The sequence below is a fragment of the Protopterus annectens genome, chromosome 2.part0 (assembly GCF_019279795.1).
Source record: "Protopterus annectens isolate FY-2018-M chromosome 2.part0, PAN1.0, whole genome shotgun sequence".
NCBI lineage: Eukaryota > Metazoa > Chordata > Ceratodontiformes > Protopteridae > Protopterus > Protopterus annectens.
This window is the reverse complement of record NC_056728.1, coordinates 895933710-895959036: the sequence shown is the minus strand read 5'-3', so window position 1 is coordinate 895959036 and position 25327 is coordinate 895933710. Positions and strand designations below refer to the sequence as shown.

General features: G+C 36.5%; 1 protein-coding gene across 1 annotated transcript in view; it reads right to left on the bottom strand.

The window, feature by feature from the left end:
• LOC122793284 (vesicle-associated membrane protein 8-like) overlaps positions 1–25327 on the bottom strand; it is a 188754-nt gene that overhangs the window by 143950 nt on the left and 19477 nt on the right. The window contains exon 2 of the mRNA XM_044061148.1: positions 10244–10402. Coding sequence (XP_043917083.1) covers positions 10244–10402 — 159 coding nt within the window. The remainder of the gene's footprint in view (positions 1–10243; positions 10403–25327) is intronic.

Here is a 25327-nt window from a genome sequence, read left to right as displayed (position 1 = left end):
TTAGGTCAAACATTGAGTATAATGCCCCCTTTGGTATGTACCTCTCTAAACACTTGGCACAACTGGAAAGACCTCAACACTCTTTCTCTAAAAAAAATCAAGGACCTGAATCATAAAAATGATGCAGACCATCTCAAAGTTTTGGCCCTCTTCTCTGTTTCATACAGATTACTGAGAGATGACCTCTGACTCATGTATACATCTTCAACAGACTCTATCCTATCAGACCCATTACACATTTAGAATCCCAATGGTAGCATGAACACACAAACAAGAGATCTCAAACTCTTTTGCAACATAAATAGGACATGTTGGAGGAATAGATATGTATCACAGAGAATACACGTCTAAGGAACTATCTTCATAAAGCAAAATTCCTCTTACTCTGTTCATGGGAAATCTGCCCTCCGTGACTTACTTATACACAAAATGTAATGGCTAAACAAAACTGCCATGGCAATGTAAGGCTAGGCTTCTAATGTTTCTCAAAGATCAATAGTCTAATTATTACCTGTGAACCTATGAACCTGATGAATGCCAACAAAAACAGGAGTACAGATAAAGCGACAATGTTACAAGTGGGATTTATCAGTCTGTACTAAGCCGCTCCACAAAATGTTAATAATATACATCTGACTGTACATAACCTTCTTATCCAATGCATTTTCTTTTAAATGACAAATTCAACTTTTCTTCTCTATACTCAGAGTTGGAAGTATGCATGAGTCAAAGCCAAAAAGAATTGAGTGACCATTTCACTTATGTCCACGGCTGAATGAAAAAGGTATGCAAACACCACTGTTTTTGCAGGGAGGATATCTAACATATCTATGGTAAGTCTTTATTTTTTTTTATGTTGTGCTGCCTGACAAGAAAGCTAGAACAGTGTCAGTAAGCTACTTTTCAGACTATTTCACTCTTCTACACCATGGGAGTGGATTTTCATAATGTTATAGCCATTAGGCTGGTACACTCTTGATGGATGCATGGTGGGGGAAGTACATAACAGACTAGAGGGGAAGGAGGGGGAGTAGTGAAGGGGTGTGGCTCATCTAGTTAATGTCCTATGGGAGTGAGAGGGGTTTACATATACACACACACACACACACACACACACACACACACACACACACACGCACACACACACACACACACACGCACAGCACACACACGCACACGCGCACACACACACACACACACACACACACACACACACACACACACACACACACACACACACACACACACACACACACACACTCAGTGGCACAAAATACAGTAACATTTTTCTTGTTTTAACTGGGGAATTCACTGCTCATGCCACATGGGAGGGCTGCTTGGAAGGAATGTTCCTTGCAAAAGTAAGGGGACATCCTGAGCAGACAGTCCATTGCACTTTTTTCCCCTGACCATTGATGGGTGCATGCAGCTATGTAAGTTCATGGGGGGTAAAGTTTGAACCATCTCTGATGGCTGTTTAAATGATTTCCCTTCCTGGCTGACATCCCACTAATGGGGAACCAGACCTCTCAAGAGTCTCGAGTTGCTCTGGACCGCCTAATTTTACTTTCAAGAATGGAAACAGTTCCATCCTCCCAATATGGTTGCTTGCAGTCCCAATAATACAAAAGTAAAGCCCTCTGTTTTGCTCTAGTTGAATGAACCAATCAAAGCATTGCTTTACTGTTTGTAGTTAGCATGCTGCTAGCTGAGTGCTCTGCTCCCATGTTGCTGACATCACAAATATCACTTTGCTGGTTCCTGCCTGTGCCCTGCTTAACACGCAGACAAGAGATATGCTGGATCTTCCATTATGTACAGTTGGTCCATAAAAGCAGTAGTAGGAATCTAACATTTTAAGATAGCATCTTGATGCTGGAGAGTTTATTGCAAGAAGAACTGAGGAATCCATGGGACTGGATTGTTTTCTTTTCTTACCAACTTTATTGTGGATAGTATACTTTTTTCCTGATTTTTTTTTTTTGCTACAACCTGCTGCTAGATCACAAAAGATCTGATTTTGTTGCAGGATTACTGAATTATATATATACATATTTTGTTTAATTGTAAAGAATTTTTGGTTGTGGGAGGGAGGTGAGGATCAACAGACAGTTGAAGCAAATGTATAAAAATAAATAAAACAGGCTACAAGAGAACATGAAGAAGAACGGCATTTCTGTTGCCTTGTTCCTTATGTATCAAATGCTGTAAAATGGTACAAACACTGCACCGAGGTTAGATTTAAGGATTAGATGTAAACCAGACTTTTATTGCTTGAGAATTTTCACAGATATCCACAAGCTCTTTTGTCATTTTGCTGATTCTTTCTTACTTACAGATATTGACAGACTAAATAATTGCTGTCAGAAACTTGGAAATGAAAGAGAGCATTCTAAGCTTTTAAACAGAGACAACTTGAGAAAATCTGGAAATAGATGAAGCACTGGAAAAGATTGAAAAATTTGTCTTCGTGCTTTCTCCTCGTCTGTAGTTTGGGAAGGAATCTGTGCCTTTTATGAGTGAGGCACTATAAGGTGAGACAGCCCAAGGAATGCAGTTCTACTTGGCCAGTTGACGCTACAAAGAATTTACAGTGAACATCAAAAACAACGAAAAGGCACCAAGTAGCAAGCAGCAAGTAGCAAACAACGACCACAGTATCCAAAAAGTTCTTTAATAAAATCTCTGACGTCTCGGCCAAAGCCTTCAAGGAGAATAAAATTGTATACAAGCACCCACATTTTATAACAAACTAGTAACTCAATTAAACAATTAAGCAATTAATTAAGCAACACTCTCCAATTGAACTCAGCATTGAGCCCACAAGGAGACATAGTTTTATACTTTAAAATAAGCAGAGCTTCTTTTGCAGTAACACAGTTTTAACATCCTGCTGACAATACATTATTGGCTTAACTTGTTCTAAAATAGTGGCTTTTAAACCTTCACTATTTTTGTTATGACATTCTAAAGAACGCAAAGGTACAGAGCTTCAAATATTACCATTCTTAATGTCCCTTATATGCTCTAACAATCTCAGTTTGAAAGCCCTTTTTGTTTCTCCTATGTAATACATATTACATGGACAACATAGAGCATAAATAACCCCTACTGACTTACAACAAAACTGCTCAACAGGAGTAAACTTAACATCATTAATAAATGGAAAACAAGATGTAATATATTTGCAACCTTTGCAATTTCCACAAGGGAAAGTGCCAACTTGGCATGGTTCTTTATATAATGAAGGTGGAGGCAAAATAAATTTACTTTTAACCAAAACATTTTTTATATTTCTACCTCTCCGATAGGAAAATTGTAAATTAACATTCAGCCACTGTTCAACATTTTGCAAGAAAGTAAAGACCAAAATTGTTTTACTATATCAAGAAATTGCGAAGTAAAACAACCATAAGTGGTTACAAAATACATATTTTCCTTACAGTTATTATTATCATTATATTGAGCCACATTTTTGCAGGGAAAGTAACTATTTACACCATCAAAAAGCTTAACTCTTTTAACTAATTTATCAAAACATCTGTTTAAAATATCTTTGTTATATCCCCTACTCAAGAAAGATTCCACCAAAGTATTCATTTCTTGCTGAAAAATATCAGGTCTTCCACATAATCTATATGTACGTAACATTTCCCCATATGGTAAGGCATCCAACGTATGAGGAGGATGACCACTAGTTCCATGTAAATAAAAATTAGTACCCACAAATTTTCTATTGATCGAAGTAATAATTTTAGTACCATTAGAAATATCGAGAATAGCATCCAAAAATGGGACAACAAGTCCCATTTTTAGACCATCAAAACTCATAGAAAATCTATTATGATTAATACCTTTAACAAATGCTTTAATGTCACTTTCATCAGCATCCACGAACCTATAATAAGATATTACATGGGTCTGAAAAAATCTATGCTTGTATATTGTTTCTAGTTCAAATAAACCCATAAATAATTAGCATACATGGGGCAAAAGAAGCCCCCATGGCTGTACCCTGTAACTGATGATACAAAATCTCATTAAACTCAAAAAAATTATGAGTCAAACAAAAATGAAGTAACTCTATATAAATGCTGTGACCGGATTGTCACCCAAAAAGTATCTAGCAGCCTCAATGCCAAAAGGGTGTTTAATGTTGGTATAGAGGCTTTTAACATCAATAGTAAACCACGTCATCCTAGCATTTATTTTCACCCCTTTCATCTTATTCAGAAAATCAAAAACATCACAAATATATGATGGCAATTTGTATACAAAGGGAGCTAGAAATTGATGTAGAAAAATACCCAAATTATGCAAAAAATACAAAGAACCAGAAACAATAGGCCTCCGGGGCCTAGACAGATTTTATGTATTTTGGGTAGGCAATAAAAAAGAGCCATTTTTGAACCTTCTATCTGAAATTTCTTTTTAACATCAGTGGAACTAAAATAACCTAGCCTAGCCCCTTTATTTAACAAATCTAAATATTCCTGAACTGATTTGAAATAAACATCTACAGATATAACTTTATAAGTGTTACTGTCATTTAAATGTTCCATACACATAGAAAAGTAATCAGCAGAATTCAAAACAACAAGCTTATTACCTTTATCAGAAGGTTTGAAAATTATGTCAGTTCTTTTACTGAGCCTAACTAAAGCTTGCCACTCATTCCATTGCAAGTTATAATCAATATTAGTTTTATTACTCATAAATTTTTCATAATTGAGTTCAGTAAAAAAATGAACTAAACTAACAAACTGACATATGTCATTATTTAAATAGCCAGGAGTAAAATTACTAGTGGTAGGTATCTTAGTAGTGTCTAGCTGGCAATATGCATTAATAGCTTCATCTGAAAACAAGAAAATAACTATCACCAGAACTACTATCATCAAATGTATCAGCAGAATTTAAAGACGTCGAACAGTTACTAAAGAAATGTTTCAAATGTAACTTCCTGCCAAACACATACATATCTTTTTTAAGTTCATGAAGGGATTAATAACTGCGGGATAAATTTCAAACCCCTATTAAGTAAAGACATTTCAACACAGTTAAAATCATAACCAGATAAATTAATAACATAATCTGCAGTATTACAATACCTTAAATTATTCGATACATATTCATTTTCTACCCCTCTTGTATCCCCATGTCCATAACGTTGTCCACCTGGAAAGGAAGATTGGTCCCATGTCCGCTTCTGTCCCTGTTGATGATGAAAAGAGGTGGCGGCCTCCATGAAATGTAGAGCAAAAGTTCTCCCTTTGTTGGGCGCTGGTAATACTGGAAACTCCGTTTCATATTCTCCGCCTTCGTAAGATGTATATCCCCTTCCGACGCTGAAGACACATGAGAAACATCCATCTGTCTACCGGACTGAAACCTAACTTGTTTACGCACTTCGCGTTGTGCTTTAGACAAAAAAGCCCGATTGGCTTCATAGTCACGCACATCACGGAGAAGTTTGCCTTTTTTACGCTCAACTAAAGTAGCTTCATATTCCTTGAGTTTCTGATTAGTTTGAGATAGAAACTCATCAAATATAGCCACAGAAACAGTACTAGATAAATCTGTATACATTTTTTTGATGTTATTACACAATTCTTTTTGTTTAAGTGAATCACGTTCAATAAGTATATGTAACCATTCAGTAACACAGACATGTGCAGCATTGACCCACCTCTTGTGAAAAACACAATCAGAGTCCAAAGAAAGGTCAAATGGAGTAGAGGGGTCTTTAAAAACTCTGAGACCCCTGGGTGTTGTATCTGTCTCTATATATTTCTGAAGACCACATATATTATAATGTACAGCAGTTTCTTTCCACATTAGTTTCTCCAATTCCTCAAACAAAAGCTTGTTTTCCGCATTAACAGACAAAGGAATCTTCCTTCCAACACTGGAAAAGGGATTGGGAGACCGCTTCTTCTTTCTTCTTCCCACTTTTCCCAAATAACATTATTTTCAGTAGGCACTCTCTGAGAATTAGAACGCTCACCTCTATCACCTCTCTCAGAGGAATTAACTGGATTCAGAAGAAAATTGTCCAGAGACATCTGATTTCCTTCTCTGGTCTCTAAAAATCCTTGGAAGATGGTACTGTGGATCAGAAGACATCAAAAACAACGAAAAGGCACCAAGTAGCAAGCAGCAAGTAGCAAACAACCACCACAGTATCCAAAAAGTTCTTTAATAAAATCTCTGATGTCTCGCCAAAGCCTTCAAGGAGAATAAAATTGTATACAAGCACCCACATTTTATAACAAACTAGTAACTCAATTAAACAATTAAGCAATTAATTACAACACTCTCCAATTGAACTCAGCATTGAGCCCACAAGGAGACATAGTTTTATACTTTAAAATAAGCAGAGCTTCTTTTTGCAGTAACACAGTTTTAACATCCTGCTGACAATACATTATTGGCTTAACTTGTTCTAAAATAGTGGCTTTTAAACCTTCACTATTTTTGTTATGACATTCTAAAAATGCAAAGCTACAGGGCTTTCAATATTACCATTCTTAATGTCCCTTATATGCTCTAACAATCTCAGTTTGAAAGCCCTTTTTGTTTCTCCTATGTAATACATATTACATGGACAACATAGAGCATAAATAACCCCTACTGACTTACAACAAAACTGCTTAACAGGAGTAAACTTAACATCATTAATAAATGGAAAACAAGATGTAATATATTTGCAACCTTTGCAATTTCCACAAGGGAAAGTGCCAACTTGGCATGGTTCTTTATATAATGAAGGTGGAGGCAAAATAAATTTACTTTTAACCAAAAAATTTTATATTTCTACCTCTCCGATAGGAAAATTGTAAATTAACATTCAGCCACTGTTCAACATTTTGCAAGAAAGTAAAAAAGACCAAAATTGTTTTACTATATCAAGAAATTGAGAAGTAAAACAACCATAAGTGGTTACAAAATACATATTAACCTTACAGTTATTATTACCATTATATTGAGCCACATTTTTGCAGGGAAAGTAACTATTTACACCATCAAAAAGCTTAACTCTTTTAACTAATTTATCAAAACATCTGTTTAAAATATCTTTGTTATATCCCCTACTCAAGAAAGATTCCACCAAAGTATTCATTTCTTGCTGAAAAATATCAGGTCTTCCACATAATCTATATGTACGTAACATTTCCCCATATGGTAAGGCATCCAACGTATGAGGAGGATGACCACTAGTTCCATGTAAATAAAAATTAGTACCCACAAATTTTCTATTGATCAAATGTATAAAAATAAATAAAACAGGCTACAAGAGAACATGAAGAACGGCATTTCTGTTGCCTTGTTCCTTATGTATCAAATGCTGTAAAATGGTACAAACACTGCACCGAGGTTAGATTTAAGGATTAGATGTAAACCAGACTTTTATTGCTTGAGAATTTTCACAGATATCCACAAGCTCTTTTGTCATTTTGCTGATTCTTTCTTACTTACAGATATTGACAGACTAAATAACTGCTGTCAGAAACTTGGAAATGAAAGAGAGCATTCTAAGCTTTTAAACAGAGACAACCTGAGAAAATCTGGAAATAGATGAAGCACTGGAAAAGATTGAAAAGTTTGTCTTCGTGCTTTCTCCTCGTCTGTAGTTTGGGAAGGAATCTGTGCCTTTTATGAGTGAGGCACTATAAGGTGAGACAGCCCAAGGAATGCAGTTCTACTTGGCCAGTTGACGCTACAAAGCATTTACAGTGAACACCCTGAAAGCTGGTTGAAATTCTGCATCAGACTTTAGGTATGTGAGTAAACTCCTGTGAGTTTCAGACTAAAGGTTCCTCACTGTTTATACCAAGTGATCTGGCTCTAGTCACTCAGCCCTAAATGATAAACCTACATTAAAGGCATCAGGCAATGATAACACTGCCTATGCTAGTATGTCACATGCAGAGATTGCCTAGATGTCTGTCCTCTAGTATACAGGCTGGAGAAGAGAAAACAGAATAAACATTAGTATTATAATGCAACTGCAGAGAGCACATTTTCATTGCAGTCTAATAGGCTGCCTTGGCAATGATGTCTCCTTGAAGCAAATAATGTCTGAAGACTTTTGGATCTTTTTTTTTTTTTTTATGTGTTGTTGTAGAAGTCATTATCTCAAAAAAGAAATGTTAAATTTAATGTCTTATTTGTGGAATTAAACTGGGTGAAAATGTTGTATTAAAATATCCGTGGCTACAGTTTTGTACCTTAAACAGCTGCCTTTTCTAATAACGCGACTTATAGATGATTAGTAAGTGGTCTTCCAAATACATAAAATCTCACACATAGTGGGCTGCAAATTCTGAATAAAGCCCAATAAAAAACAACAACAATCAACAAAGACTCCTGACAAAGTGAAATCATGACACTATGAAGCTTCTTCCTAGGCTCCTTAATGTTGTTAGTAAACAAAGCGAACCCATCTTGTATAATATTTTGGACTACTGAGGTGTGATAGCTATTTTGATATGTCACCCTAATGTTTCTTTGTATTTTGAGTATGCTACTTCAGCATTGCTGTGAAGTACAGTAGAAAATGTCACAGTTCCATTTGGACTCTCCCCTGTCATGGCTCCATTTGCAGAAGTACAGTTCATGTGTTTCAGAATAGCCTTTTTTACAGCGCACTAGCACCATGTTGTTAAGATTGGTATTGCAGCTGAAAAATGCAAAGCATGATGTCACACCTTCACTCAGGTGAGTTCTACAATGCCAGATATGATTTCACAATATGACACACACACACACACACACACACACACACACACACACACACACGCATGCGTGCACACACACACACACACACACACACACACACACACACACACACACACACACACACACACACACACACACACACGCACACACTTTAAAATTACATAAAAAAACTCAATATAAAATGAACGGTGAACATTTGCTAAGCTCAACAGTGACCTCTGTAATAGATGATACAGAGAAATAATGTACCCTTCCCGAAGAAGAGGTCCTCTACCTGCAACAATTTACTTCATAACATCCCTGAGTAGTCCATTATTTCCTTATAATATCCAGTCTGTCTGGTAATATTGCTTACTTGTGTACTCTAATGTGCAACCTTTAAGTCTGAGACTGCTAACTGTGCAGTGCATATACATACACACACACACACACACACACACACACACACACACACACACACACACACACACACACACACACACACACACACATATATTTATTTATTTTTTTTTCACTGTTTGTTCACAGTGCTTTTTGATCATGATATCCTCTTGGCTAATCAGGTCATTCATTCTTCATCACTAGGGTGAGGGTCAATGGAGAGGGGCCATTATTTTGACAGCCATTAGGGGTGGTAGAAGATTTGTTCTTCAGTGGCCCTATCTCCTTGCACATGCTTAGCTAAGCAGAGGAATGGGGTCATGCAATGGGCTGATCTCGCTAGTCATCCCTCACTTCTACAAGCAGCCCTGGCACCAATCCTAAATCATGGAAGTTGGCTTATCCAATCACCACCAGGGAAATTGTACATCCCTGTGTGCTCTCTGTGCAAGCACAGCACCCCCCCCCCCCAAAGAGAGGCACCTTTTCACTCCTCTCCACCTGTCTCTTTTAGTGCTGGGGCTACTAATCAAACCTAGTTATGGATCACTGTCAGGGCTCTATCTGTCATTACTACAGAGCCAGGTAAACTTCATATATTTATGCTACGACAGTATTATAGACACACAGAAACATAATACAGAAATATTGTGTTAAGTACAATAAAGATGCTTTACAGTTATATGCAATGCACTTGAACCATGATATAAGTTAGTTGTATGTAAACAAGTGTCTGCATGTAAAAGCTTTGGAACTATTGTCTTATACTACTAGCAAATTTCCATCTTTAGATCTACATTAGATTGTCATAGTAACTATAAAAATTACCAAGGTAAAATAGAATAAATTCTTAAGCATGATATGAAGAAAACCACCTATTTGTCTTAATTGAGGAAGTATACAGTGCTTGGACTTGTTCAGGGCCCAAGCCTGATTATGATTATGATTATGATGTTTGCAAAACTAGAACATTCTATGTGATTACTTTCGAAGTGCTCCAGATAGGTGCCATGTTTCACATTTTTTCTGCTTACAAAACAGTAACAAGTTTATATATTAAGAGGTGACTAACATTTTTGTCTGTAGAAGGTCACAATGTAAAAGTATATGCTTTACTTACAGTTGCTTGCAGGTCATCTGTTTTAACAATTAAATCATCTAGCCGCTCTCCTCTTTCCAAAACTCTATCAATGTTCTGTGTCATAATATTTTTGACATCATCAACTTGGCTTTGAAGTTCCCCAACCTTATTAGTATGTGGATTTGCATTGTAGGCGGCCTGTCAATGAAAAAAATATAGAATTAGGTACATTATAACACACAAAACATAGGTTGTACATAAAATAATTAATTACATTGATGAAATTTTCAGAATATGTATTTAATTTTTCTATAATTTTGTTTTTTAAACATTAAAGAAAATATTCAGATTGAAGTTAAATTAGATTCTGATCTTAAATTATTATTTACGACATTTTGAATATACCAGAAATATAAATCTTATTTATCATATTGTATCTCACATTCCAGAGTTCCTACTTACAAATATATAATACACAGCAAAATATTAAATCTCACTAGGGCAGATGTTCAGAACACAGGTGTTAAATCACAGCTGGAAGAAATCAGCCTTGTTAAAAATACCCCAACTTCTGACAAATTCACTTTTGATTCCCAGATACTACAAGCACAAATCAATCACATTTAGTTTCAGAAAGAGTTATCCTTTGTTTTCGAAGCATTGTGGGACATGCCATGGGGGGCATAGTGCTTGCAAAAAGAAGTTATTTCCTAGAAAATTTTCAGTAACACTTTATTTTGTTCACTCAATTTCTGACAGTTGTTATTCAGAGCAACAAATTTTAGTATTACATGGTGATCTGTGTCTAGGAATGTGATACTGTGTTGTAGCCTGATCATGATTGTGAAGCCAGAGTAACAGGCCAAGTCTGAATACATCCCAGAATAGCTTACACATTGATGCACATTACTTGCATTATACAACAACTAAATAACATAGTTTGTAATGATAACAATAATTGTACTGTTTTTAATAATAATAATTTGTGGGCATATTATATGGTATGACAGATCAGTGCAAATGTTGTGTATTCTCTTGCCTTCTACATGTGTGGACCCTATCAAATGTCTTCTCTGCATGCAAAGTGAGGAGAATCAGGTTATCATTCCTTTTTTCACCTCTTCACGAGTGTTTTAAGTAAATTGTCAAATGTTTGCCTGCTCTTCACAAAGCCGCACTGGTCTTCATGTATTATCTTTGCCACATTACGGCTAGTCATTCTGATACTCTTGAGATAAACACTTTATAATCATGGTTTAAAATTCATTTCGGAAGTTAACGTGTTTTTCATTCTCATCTAGCATTGTTATTAACAAACCATTAAAAGATTGTTCCAGTTCTTTACCCCAGGAATTAATTATGGAGTGATTAGTGTATAGTTTACTATAATAGTGTCTTGTCACTTGTCACAATTTCTTTATGATCTCTAGTCAACTTTCCTGAATCTGAGTATTTCATTTTAGAAATCTGTGTTTTCATTTTTTGTTGCCTTAATCAAACAATCTGTGCTGCTTGGACGTATTAGCCATTAACTGTGTTTTCAGATCCACCCTTCTCTGTTCAAACATACTCTTCATATCTTTTTTCCACTTATCCAACACCAATTCAGGCTCTGACAATCTATCTCCTTTACTTCTTAACTCCCTAATGCTGGTTTCACCATGTATTTCTAGGGCCTTTTTTCATTCCACTTTTCTCAGTCTCTCCTTAGCATACCTTGCTTGAAGCTATTCTTAAAGTCCTTCTATTTATCCATAACAGTGTCTTCATCAGTGCTGATCACCCACTGTAATTCTTCCAGCTACTGTTTTATAAGCATGATCTCCCACTTTAACCAGCCTGTCTAAATCCTCATCTTTAAGTCTGGCCTTAAATATTTTAAGGATTACTGAAGTGGATTATGGTCAGACCATGGTTTTGAAAGCAGTAATGTGTAACACATTAGGTATGCATGCTCTTTTGCAATGTAAAACATGTCCAAGTGAGAAAAAGTCGTAATACAAATGAAGACTAAGCAAATGCTTTAGCTCCCCCAGCAAGTCAGAAACATCAATTAATCCATAAGCACTGAGAATATTCCAAAGGAATTTTACCTCAGATTTTGTCTTGTGGTACCTCAATCCCCTCTTGTGTCCCCTCTTGCTGTTACAAAACTCTGATCTCCTTCAAATAGGGAGGAGGTATATATCTTTGTGCTTTCTAAAAATTCCCCATTGAAATTCTAATACCGTTCCAATATAATGTCTGATTAGACCAAATCGACCTGCAGCATCAGTTTTTACATATTTTACTTCTAAGTTAACCCCCAGGTAATAAGAATTAACACCCCTCTTTTCACTAACAGTGTTGGAATAATACCCTTGCTTAAATCCTTTACCAGCTCTTCATGTTCCTGACCATTTAAATGCATTCCTTACAAAAGCACTGCTCCTACATTGTCTTACCTGATAAATTACAAAATATTTCCCACTTTGTGTTTATATGCGAGGCTGTTCATATTCCATTACATTTTTAATGTTCCTTAGCATAGTTTGGCCTTGAGTTTAAGTTGGATATTAACCCTGCCCAACCTTTCCACTTCACTAATCATGTTGCTAGGTCATACTTTCCCACTTTAGGAAAACTCAAAGTAATACCATATGTTGCCAAATTATACCCCCTTTCTACAATATGTCTGCAGCACTAACCTTTGAATGGCAAAACAAACTATCCATAATTCTAAGTCTTGATTTTAATCGCCCCTACCCCACAAGACATTCATTGGATCAAGCTCCAAAGAGACAATCCCTTGCTCATCTACCACATGACCCAATCACGTACTACTGTAACTGTAATGTGACCCTGCTAATCACACACTTTCTAATATAGTAAACATTCCCATTATGTTTTCACCTTTACTATTGCTAATGATATTATATACGTGTATTACACATCAAACCTACAAGTGACAGTGATGCTTTCACCTATCATTGTAAGAAGGCACACAAAAGCTAATATACTTTAAAATTACTGTTCTACGTTAATACATTTCAAGTAGGTATCCCCATTAATGTTTACTCATTCCACCACTACTGCACCATTACTCTCTTCTCATTTATTTACAGGAGGTTCGTAGGTTCATAGTTTCATAGGTAGGTACTAGGCTATCGGCCCTGGGGTCTATACAAGCCCAGCCAAAAAGGTACCCTGGCTTTTGCCACCCAAGAAAATTATTTTCCTGTGTCACTGTCGAGCAGAGCCACAGAGGTGATCCCCGGGGTGAATTTCCTATCTCCCATCCAATCATCTTCTTGAAGAGTGCTAATGAGGAGCTTTGTTTGATATAGATAGGTAGTTTATTCCAGAGTATGGGAAGTCTCTGGGACAGGAATCTATCCCTCCGACATGTTCTGTTTATTGTGGTGACAAGGTTTAGGTCCCTAGAGCGTGTAGCTCGGAGGGATTGGGATTTCTTTAAGTGGAGCATGTCCAACAGCTCTGGGTTTGACATAGCTTTGTATGTTAGGCAGAGATCACCTCTGAGAAGGCGATATGCGACGGAGTAAAGTTGGAGTTTTTTGAGACGGTCTGCGTAGGGCATCTGTTTGGGGCACGTAATCCTCTTTGTGAGGTATTTCTGCAGCCTTTCCAGTTGTTGTAGATGTCTTGTGAGGTACATACCAAAAGGGGCGTTGTACTCTATAATGGGTCTAATGAGTGATGAGTAGAGGGGGACAATGACCTCTTTTTTTCTGGATGAGAAACCTTTTGTGATGAGGTGTGCCATGTAGAAGGATTTCCTGACTACTGTGGCGATGTGATTATCAAAGGAGAGACTACTGTCCACCTGTGTCCCAAGGTCTCTTATCACACTTTCAGTGTTAAGTATACTACCACCTATGTTGTAGTTCATGGGTACAGAGTTTTTACCAAAGGGGATGACAATGCACTTTTTGGCAGTGAGCTTGAGGCCATGGCTTTGACACCAGGCATCTGTCTCAGTGAGGCCCTTTTGTAGGATGCCACATCATTAGGAGTTTCGATTATGGCTCCTAGTTTGCAGTAATCTGCGAACTTCATTAGCCAAAGACCATCTGTGTTGGCCTGTACTTCAGAGAAGTAGATACCAAACAGGAGAGGACCCAGGACTGAACCCTGTGGTACTTCACTTGTCACTGGACTGAAGTCGGATTTGGAGTCTGCTACTTTCACAGTGTGGGTTCTGTCAGTGAGCCAGTTGGCAGCCCATCTTGTGACATAGGGATTTATACCTAGTTTAGTGAGTTTATCTATAATTCCAGAGTGGGGGATGGTGTCGAAAGCCTTGGGAAGATCTAGATAGGCTGTGTTAACCACTTTACCCTTGTCTATGGCTTTGGTGACTGCTTCAAAGAAGTTTATCAGGTTTAGGAGACATGATCTGCCTTTTACAAACCTGAACTGGGTGGGGTCCAGAGTTTGGAGATTACCAATGTCTTTGTTTATAAGTTCCATGATGATACATTCCATGGCCTTGCAGACCAGGCTTATCAAGCTAATGTGGCGGTAGTTCCCGGGGTCCGTGGTGGCTGCCCACTTGTGGAGTGGGATAACCGTTGCTGTGCGCCATTCAGCAGGCACAAAGCCTGAGGTGAGGCTATGATTGAACATGGTACTTAGGTGGGGTGCCAGTTCATTCTCTAGTTCATGTAGAATGTAGCCTGGGATGTTGTCTGGTCCCATGGATGCTGTTTTCTTGGCTTTGGAGAGTGTGGTGTTTACCTGTGCAGCCATGATTACAGGAACTTTGCATTCTTCTGGTATAGAGATGGGCTCTTTAGTGGGTGAGAGGGGGGGTAAAGTTAGCACTGAACCTATCTGCCAGGATGTTGGCAATATCAGTTGGGTCTGTATATTTAGTGTCATTGTGCTGTAACTCAGAGCAGATCTGAGTGTTGCCATTGAGATTCTTGACATAGCTATAGAATGCTTTGTGGTTGTCTTTAGAATCAGTGGTGATTTTGTTTTTGTAACTAGCTTTGGAGGATTTTATCAAGGATCGCAGCTTCTTACTGAGGCTGACCAGGGAGCTGCTCCACTCGTGGGATTTTACTCTTTTTTGCAACAGTTTCTTCCTTCTGTTGTACAGTTTGTTTATGGCAGGGGACCACCAGATTGGCTTCCTTTTTTTGGAGGATAGTGTCTTGGTTCTGTTTGAGATAGCACGATCCATGCACTCATGTAAGTGCTTATAGAGTGCAATTGTGTACGATTCAGTAGTCGTAACTGTATTGTCCATCTGCATGGGTGTCATGAAGTTCACCACTTCTGTCTTTCCTTTGTATTTTTTTTTTTTATCCTTTTTTAGATTGTCTTACTGAACTTTTAATAGTGCCTGATCTTCTTTTAAAGGTAAATATTACTAATTTTTAACTTCTGAGCTATAACACGAGGTGGAGAGTGATGGACTCATGTTTACTTAGCACCAAGCTGTGTGATTAATGTTGAGTTTTAGATCTGGAGAAAGAAGTGATCTTGGATCTTCGTCATAATATTTTTTAATAAAATATGTAATTTCAGTCATTTTGTTGTTCTCATGTTTTCTAAATATGTGTTTATATACCTGATTGATACCTGATGCAAAAAAACAGTTACGTCTTTTAATTTAAACATCTTTCATCGGATACAATGTTTATTAAAAGCTGCATCCTTATTACCATTGTTATTAATAGAATAATATACTCTGTGTCTTAGTAGAAACTTCTACTTTAAGGACTTAGAAAACTAATAATTTAACTTATTACATGCTGCCAAATTAACTCAGAGCCAGTGCCACTAGATAGAAAATCCTCATTGTTCTAGTAAAAGCACAGAAAATTGCTTGCTAGAGTGTAAAATTATATTACTTCACATAGCAGCTAGCTAGATAATGAATTAAGGGCAAGTAATTCATTAGAACAATGAAAGGCAAAACGTGCTTTTTTTCAAAATAAGCACAAGAAAAGGCAAATAAATAACTTACTATGGAGGGGGAGCAGTGGATGCTACACAGTGGCACTCACATGTATTATGTCAGCATCTGCTTTGATGGAGGATGCCTCATGCAGCTATAATGTCCACATCCTAATAGAAGCTTACTGCTTTGTTCAGATTTCTTACCTTTACATAGAACATAAACAGATGTACAACTCACATCAAGAAAATAATGATGGCAAAACTGCTACTGGCCTGAAATGGCAGTCCAGTTTGTAATGTTTGTGAGTGGGTACATAAATGGTCAAGATTAAACTTCACAGATGGCCTGTGGCATTCTTAAAAAAGGTTTTTCATACTGATTATCCCCTCTGTAGAATAAAATGTAATCATTCCATTTGTTGTAGCGGTTACTACCCTGGTAGAATGTGGCCCTACCATTTAATTTACATTTTTTTCATAACAAAAGGGAGTACAACTACCTATCCATTTTAAAAATGTGATTATTGTTCAGTATGCCTGTTTGTATTGTTCAGTATGCCTGTTTGTATTTTGATAGAGACACAAATAAAAATAGATCAGATAAGCAGATGCCTGTTAATATCAGAATTAATCAGCCAAGTAGCATGAACACTAAAATAATAACACAGTGTAAACATATGAAACCGCTTTATTTAAAAATAATGAGCTGATGTGTGCATTGTAGTTCATTAGAGATATACTTAAAATGGTGCCGTACTTTTATACATACTTTCAAAACTATGTAACATGTCCAACCTGACATCAACTCTACTGCTGGCTTTGACCTGAAAAAGGGCCCCACAGCATCTTAGAATTAATCTTTTCTGCTTTTAATCTATACATTAATGTGTGTCAGTGCTGATTTAAATGCTCAGTTTTGTGGTAATTTTGCATTAGAAACTGGTCTAGGTGGCTCTCCACAGTGAAAGTAGTGCTTAGTCACTTTTTTTGCAGTCGCTTCTGTCTTCTCGTACTGGTAGTCATAGAACGGTGCTCTGTACGCACTTCTGGTCTATGATAAATTTGTCATGATTGTAGATGTTGCTACTTTGTAGTTTAGGATTGTGACATGACTAAACTGTCATTAACTTTGCTACTAGCTTTGACTGAAAACAGTCCCACAACATATGGCTGAGCATAGAAAAGGTAAAAGTCAACTGTGTCTCAGGTGCTACAATCCACCTTATCACCAAAGCTCTCAAGTCCCTTCACCCCTGTCATGACTATGACATGGTTATTATCTATGTGGGTATAAACAAGTTGAGATACCCCCGACTATATGACATAGAACATGCTGGGGCTCTCTGACTAAGTCTCTAAGGCTGGAAAGAAATTAACCATGAGACGCATCCTACCATCACAGGGAATGACACCTCGATATAAGCAAACCAAGACTGACTTTAATAATTGTTTTATTTAGGCATATTCTGGCAGGATGTTGAGTGAAATGGGTGCAACTTTGGCTATCTACCTTAATCTTGTATAAGATTAGAGAGCAAAATATACTGAGGGAGAAAACAAAAGTACCTAAATGTCTTGGAAGTGATGATTAAGACCTATATGGCTACAGTATTTTAATGAAGCATTAGAGACAAACAGAAGCATAGCTAGCTCAACCAGTGCCCAATGTCGGTACCTTGAACCAGACCCTTATACTCTTAGCTCTTCAAGTGAAGAGCAAAAAAATCAATAAATAAATAAAATAAAAATAAGTAAATAAATAAAATCAGATTATTAGAGTTAGATCCATGCCCCCTACCTCCACAGCTCTTCCACTGAAGATAAAAAACAACTGTTCTTTCTACTTGCACACCAACCACATGGCCACAGTTTTTGGGGACTGCCCTGAGCCCTCTTTCTGCACATTTTATAAGAAAAAAAAAAACAATCATTTATTTTAAACTGTAACAAACGGTTACTATAGTGATCATGTTTAAGTTAAAAAAAAAAATTTAAACTGTAGCAAACTCCCTGCTGCAAATCTACCAAACAATTATTAGAAATTCATACCATGCCTGCACGGAGCTCTACAGTGCTCAAGTTTTAATTAAAAAAATATAGATTAGCTTTTTTTTACTTTTAAAATTTAGCAAACTGCTTGCACCAATATAACAAGCAGTTGCTACAGTTTGGACTACAAATGGTATACTGGCTTTTAAAAGCCCATATTGTATAAAAGAGAGATGATGGTTGGCTGATTGCTCCCACCCATCACTTTTCACTCATCCCACCTTAGCTATGCTACTGTAGACAAAGATATTTCCAGCATCATGCCACAAGGCAATAAAGTGGTAATTTTGAAACAGGGGCAAGACCCATGTAATCAAACAACATACAGGCACATTTCTATTTTATGCCATGGTTATAAAGTATTTATGCTGTTAATAGCAAATAGTCTAGTGAGAATATTGCCCAGAATAGAGGAAGGAGATCAGTACAGTTTCATGAAAGGAAGGCAAACATATGGCAACGTATTAAAAGCCTTTATGATCCATGAGCAGCAGAAAGGGAAAACACAGACTTAATCATGGTCAGGTTAAATGCCGAGAATGCATTTGATAGAGTCCATTGGCTATATTTGTGGGAAGTATTATGAAGAATGGGATTTGATGAGGACTTTCTAAGTCTAGTAAATACACTATGTAGGGGTTCTACCATGGCAATAAAATTAAATACCAGATTAACAGGGGAATTCAAAATAGAAAGAGGCACTTGGCAGGGTTGCCCATTGTCCCCTTTCCTGTTTGTACTATATTTGGAACCCTTAGCATAGAAAATAAGACAGACTAATATCAAGGGATGGAGTTGGGGAAAGAAGAAGGAAGAGAAGTTGGGAATGTGTGCAGATGATGTGATCCTGTATACTGGGAATCCGGACAAGGACATCAATACAATATTCACTATATTAAGGAACTTAAACAAATATATCAGGTTAGAAAATAAATAGAGAGAAGGCAAAGGCTAGCTGCATAAATGATGTTGCTTCCTTTGAGTTTCTTAGAGAGTACCCACGATTTTGGAGACATTATAAACTAAACTACTTGGGAGAATGGTTAGCTTCAAGCTCAGTGGACTCTCTGAGAGAATCTTATAGCCAAATACTAGAAAAAGAAAAGTTTGATAAGGAAATGGAAGGTAGTAGTAAGAGATGCTGATCTCAGGATAACGGCTGTGAAAATGTAAATGGTACCATTAATAATATATGATGCCCAAGCATTTATATATAACTCAGGAAATACATTTCGGGAATACATTTGGAAATAAATAATCTATATCTGAGGAGATAAAAAACTAAGGGAAAGGTGGCAAAAGTCAATACTGATGAATAAGATAGTAGAGTTGGCAATTACAAATCTACAAGAATATCACAGGACTGGGAATTTGAAGATATTTCTAAATAACAGAATCCAGAGTATGAGGCAAAATGGCAGGACATGTTGTTGGCACTTAATGGACAGAAGGAGAAATGAACTGGTAACATGCTCATAGAGGGAACAAGGATATATAAATAGCAAAATCTATGACAACATACAAAACATTTTCAGAATTAAAGTAAATCAATCCTGAAGATCTGAGAGATAGCAATAGGATCAATAAAGCCACCCTTTGAAATAAATATCACGTCAATTGAAAAATGTTGCAACAATAGCAGGAAGATTTACTATTAGGAAAAATGCAGTCAGGAGAGTCTAGGTTTCAATGGCAGGAGTTTAGCCAGGGAATTTGTTTAGAAACTAATAAGTATTTAGATTATAGGTGTTTATATTAAATTGTATGCAAACACGATGAGGCAATAAAAAAAAAATCTGGAGAAACCAGAATTAATTAAATTCTGGACAAGATTAAGAAAGGAAGGGGAATTTAGTAAAGGTTTAGTAAGCAAACATATTTATCCATCTATCTTTAATTATGAATTTACATGTTGTGTTTACAAATAAAGGTCTAGTAAGCAAAACGTATAGATTCACAATTAAAGACAGCTGGATAAAAAATGGAGGGTAAGGCAAAAATGCCAAGATTCAGTTGTAACAGAGAAAAGATGGGAACAAATATTATTACCCCCAAAAATTGCAACCAGATCCAGGAAGTTCCAAATATTTCCATGGAAATGCTTGTATATGTATTTTTATAATGTTTCCAGTAGTAAGCTCCTATTAAGGAAGCTGGGATTGTATTTTTTTGGGAATGTGATCATTTGCTGTCATATAAAAGTGAGCTTCATCAGTCATTGCAGAAAATAGTGAGAGATGATTGGCAGTTGACAAAAACAACTTTTTTTTATCTTGGATTGGTGAATAGTGGTTGCGAAAATTTAGGTGGGCATTAGCAGTGTTACTACTGTCAGTAGCAAAGAAAGGAATAACGAGGAAATGGAAAACAGCAGGAGTCCCTAAACCAGATGAAGTAATACAATTAAAGGAAGAACACAGAAACAGGCACTAAGAATGTAGACCTTGTAAAATGTGCAAAGTTAAATGAGGCAATTGTGGGTGGTAATCATGAATCTAATTATAGAAGGAACTCCATAAATAGGTGGAAGAAATATGAAAGGGACAAGTGCATTGTATTATTGTGAACAATGACAAATGAGCAATTTAAATTTGTTAAGAGTTTAATATGCAAGACTGTTTTTCTTGGTTTTGGGCAGTCCTTAGTGTGATAATAACTGTAAATACTGGGTTATGAATAATATAGAACAGGGCCAACTGTCAGAATCAGCCAGGTGCAACGTGCATGAGAAATACTTGAATAATTCTATATCTAGTTTGATCATTTTATTACATTGAAATAAAGCAGCAATGGTTAAAAAAATATTCATTTTATTAATTGGTGTTAAATGAGGGGTTCAATGTGCTCCAGCCTGTCAGGAGATGGAATACTGTCCCTTTTATTTTACCAAGGATGGCCTGCAATGATCACATCAAGGATTTTACTTACTGGCTTAGACATATTCTATTGCAAAGTGCCTTTTTTAACACTATCAGTCTACTCTGGCTACCAGCCTACTACTAACAGCTTACTAAATACAAATTTTAATCTGGAAAATATGAAGGTAAAGCTGCAAATGCTAGGAGTTAAATAAGAATATGCCCTTCACTGAGCCCTTTGTAACTTTGGGGAATGTGGATATTTGTGTTGTAAACAAAACCTCATGTCACATCCTAGCTAACTACAGAAACCTGTCTGAGGCAACAACAAATTAAGAAACATATCTTAATAAACTACAACAGTGGTGGCTGGTGACTTCAAATCAAAGGGGGGCTGCAGGAGACAGCTGAATGGGTGGGGTCAAGGGGTGTGTGGCCAGCCAGAAAGGGGAGGAGCTATGCTCAAAACCACAAAAATTAACTTTAATTAAATACGCTGTCCTGGGTGCCAAACCATAATTATGAGAGTCCAATCAAGACAAAAATAAGTGTGGAAGAATAAAAATATTTCATTGCATTGGCTGCATGACAGCTTACTTAATATCTAGATGGAAAGAAAAGGTTGTGAGGCATGAAAAAATAAATTACTTTTTAAATACATTACTGGAATGCCAGTCAAAATCAAGTATAAGAAAAACAAGAAGCACTCAACTAAAAACCACTTCTCCTTGCAGTGCAGTTCTAATTATAATTTATATTCAGCTTTATTAAAGTACCAAGTAACATGCTGAAAGTAGAAATCTCTTTGATGTCCCCACTTGTAAAAATGTTTCTTATCCAAAAAAGACCTGCTGCCTGACAACTATCTACTTGTTTCATGGGGAAAACATGATCAAAGTAAAAACTGAAAAGCAAACAAGAAACAAGCTCAAGATACATTGCTTAAAGGATTACTGTATAGGTTATGGACCACACATGATCGGCATTCTGTTTAGTTTATGGGTAAAGTCTGTAGAGATGACTGGAAGTCTCCAACAAGTGTAATGAGCTTTTTAAAATAATGGAATCCTGTCCTTTAATACCCAAGGCTTATACATTATCTAGTCAAGTATTCTCTGCATGGCAACAACAGAAAGGCTTTCAATGTTGGCAATTCTTTAACAGTATGCTTATTAAAGCTTACTTGCATCTTACGATCTCAGACAAGCTTACCTTATGGTCATTAAAGCATTGCTACAGAGCAACAGGCACTTTCTGAGTAATAAGCATAAATCAACAGTACAAAAATATAACAGAAACCAGACCGTTCTGCAAAATCAAGGACAGATGAAAAGCCACTGTAATACTTGTGTCTACCTTGGATGGGGGGACACACTGCACATTTACACTGCATAACTTCTCCTTGCCTTGCTTGGACACATCCAGAGTCACTACATGGGGGAGTGGGGTGCAACAAGTATGTCACAATTTGAAATGTCTCTGGCTGACTGTGATGGCCCTGACACATTTGTCATACCTCTCATCCTCAGAGCAAGAAATTTGGACAAACCCATACACAGAAGTGGGACAAAGGCCCAAAAATAAGGACAATTTTTAAATATTGCTCTAATAAACGTAGAAAGATAATAGAACAGGTATTGCATTAGTATGAATTTTCTGAAGGGTATAACATAGGAAACTCAAATGTCTGTCATTATTTTCTAACTTCTGTCTTTAGTGATTTGTCACTAATTTGCCAAAAAACACAATTTTATGAAAAATGGACCAAAAATGTGATGCAAAAATATAAAATAGCCACACAATACAGCTGAGAACCTGTCAAAGAAAGGACACTTTAATATTAGTACTGCTAACTTGAGCAGCTGACAAAATAAAAGAATCTACATGCATTTCAAGTAATCTATAACTTTGATTATTACAGTTATTTCTTAATTGTAAACCCTCCATGTTTTCTTCCAAAATTGCTATTTTGCGGAGGGATTATTAGGGGGAAGAGCAACATTTTGAGCCAAAATTGGGGACAGTTGAGAGGATGGCTATGCCTAATTCTATAAAGCAATTTATTTGCATGTACCTCTCAACCTGTTAATGCAGTAAATCTGAACAAGGCCAAATATATTGGGGGAACATATAAACAGTACTAAAAATTGCTCTTGTATAAATTGAGACAGTTGATAGAATAACAGTTCTTACTTTAGCATGCATTTTTCTGAAGGTTATGAAGTCTGAAACTCAGTGTATCATTATTTAGTGACTTAATTCCTAAATAATTTGCCAGAAAACTACAAATTTTATGAAGAACAAACCAAAAATAAGAAGCAAAAATCTATTCATTCTTTGAAAATCTAGACAGTTGGGAGGTATAGTTCAGCTGGGCCTGTCTGAGTTTGCTGCCCTTCCCCCCTGACAAAATCATGGTTGAATGGAACCTCTACAGCCATTCCAATGAACCATTACTTGGCTATTTCACTCCATTTACCATAAACACTAATGTGCATACTGCTTTACTTCTATGATGAGTTGGACTTCATTTGAAAGTTTTATTTTATATTTTACAGCACAAACACTAAGTCATCTGCTAAACAAAGCAATGCAGTCTCACAATGAAAACTTAGCATTAAAACTTCTCTGCCCTTGAAACTCACATTAATTGAAACAGCATTGAAACCCACATTCAAAGAAAATACATTTTGCCAGTGGCAGATAAAGATTAATTTTGGGCCGTTTTCAAATCAAAGGCTCCTTGCATATGAAACATACATGTGCCCTTTGATACACCTTCCTCATTGTACTAAATTATATTCCTTGTACAATACAGTACAGTTGTTAGAGGGCGTTTTAAATTTGTTTTGAACATTTTTCCAGTAAGCAATGAAACAAAACGCATGCACCCATAATGGCAAAACTGCCCAGTTCAGAACATTTTTCATAAAAGTCTACTCAGACTTCCACAGTCCACCATTATTAGTAAATATGCACAATTCTACAGTCCACCATTATCAGTAAATATGCACAATTCTACAGTCCACCATTATCAGTAAATATGCACAATTCTACAGTCCATTATCAGTAAATATGCACAATTCTACAGTCCATTATCAGTAAATATGCACAATCTCTGAAGAAGTAACAGTAATCTAAATAATTCCACATTAAAGAAATCTGTAACTAATGAAGAGGTTGCTGCTAGCAAACACCTTTATATTTCATGGTTTCATCGAAAAATAAAAGTGTCTGTTGCCCCTCAGGAATAAATTGCCTATATTACATTAAAAAATAAGCTAGTAATATTGCAAGAGGAAATGGATGGCAAACTGATAACAGACTCAGGGGGCAGGATTCACGAATCCTCCATGTAAGACTTAATAAGTCTTACACGGAGGCTGCAGTTGAACAGTATGACGTCAGTGATCCATGAATATTCATGAGGGCATGCTGACTCATCAGTAACTCTTACACAGACTGAGTATGAAAGCAGGGGCGTGTCCGACTGCTGAGCAGTCTAAATGGTCACGCCCCTGCAAGTTGTTACAAAGCACAATGTCAGCACACAAGAGTAAGGTCGCTCAAATGTACTTGCACCCAACAGCACACTCCCTGACACTGGAAACCTCAATCAAAGATATAAAACAGCCAAAGACCAGGAACAAACTAGCGAAAACAGAACTTGAAACGCTGAAGAGACCCAAAAGCACGGTAGTTCCTTAACGCAACTTTATTGTAATACACACATAGCGTTTTCGCTACTCTCAATAGGTAGCTACTTCAGAGGAAGTTAAAACACAAAAAGGCGCCAAACTTTTTGGACAAATAAATATTCTTGATGCCATTACATCACTTCCTGGAGTTTGTAAACACCATTACGAACAAAAACATTTTAAATAAAATTCTTTTTATCAAAAAACTTTTAAAACAAGCTTAAAAATAAGCGCATCATAAGATTATTTAAAATCAATTAAACGCAGAAAGATGTGTTGTATATATCTATATAAAAGTTTCAGTGATGAACCAACCTCTTAAATTTCAACAAACAAGTAAATATTCATATAAATACAACATATTCATGCCTATTAAATCATACTGAAAGTATGCCCAAAAATGTATACTAAAAATATACTAAACAGCATATATGTACATCAACTAGAGAGCTTGCACAAAAAGAGAACAATATAACATAATATTTTGTATGAATAAGTAGACATAAAAAAGAATATTAATAGCCAAAATGGGAAATGAGTTACTCATTAATTATCTCAAATAGGATTTATATTTTAATACTGGTGCTATATTACAGCTCTCATTA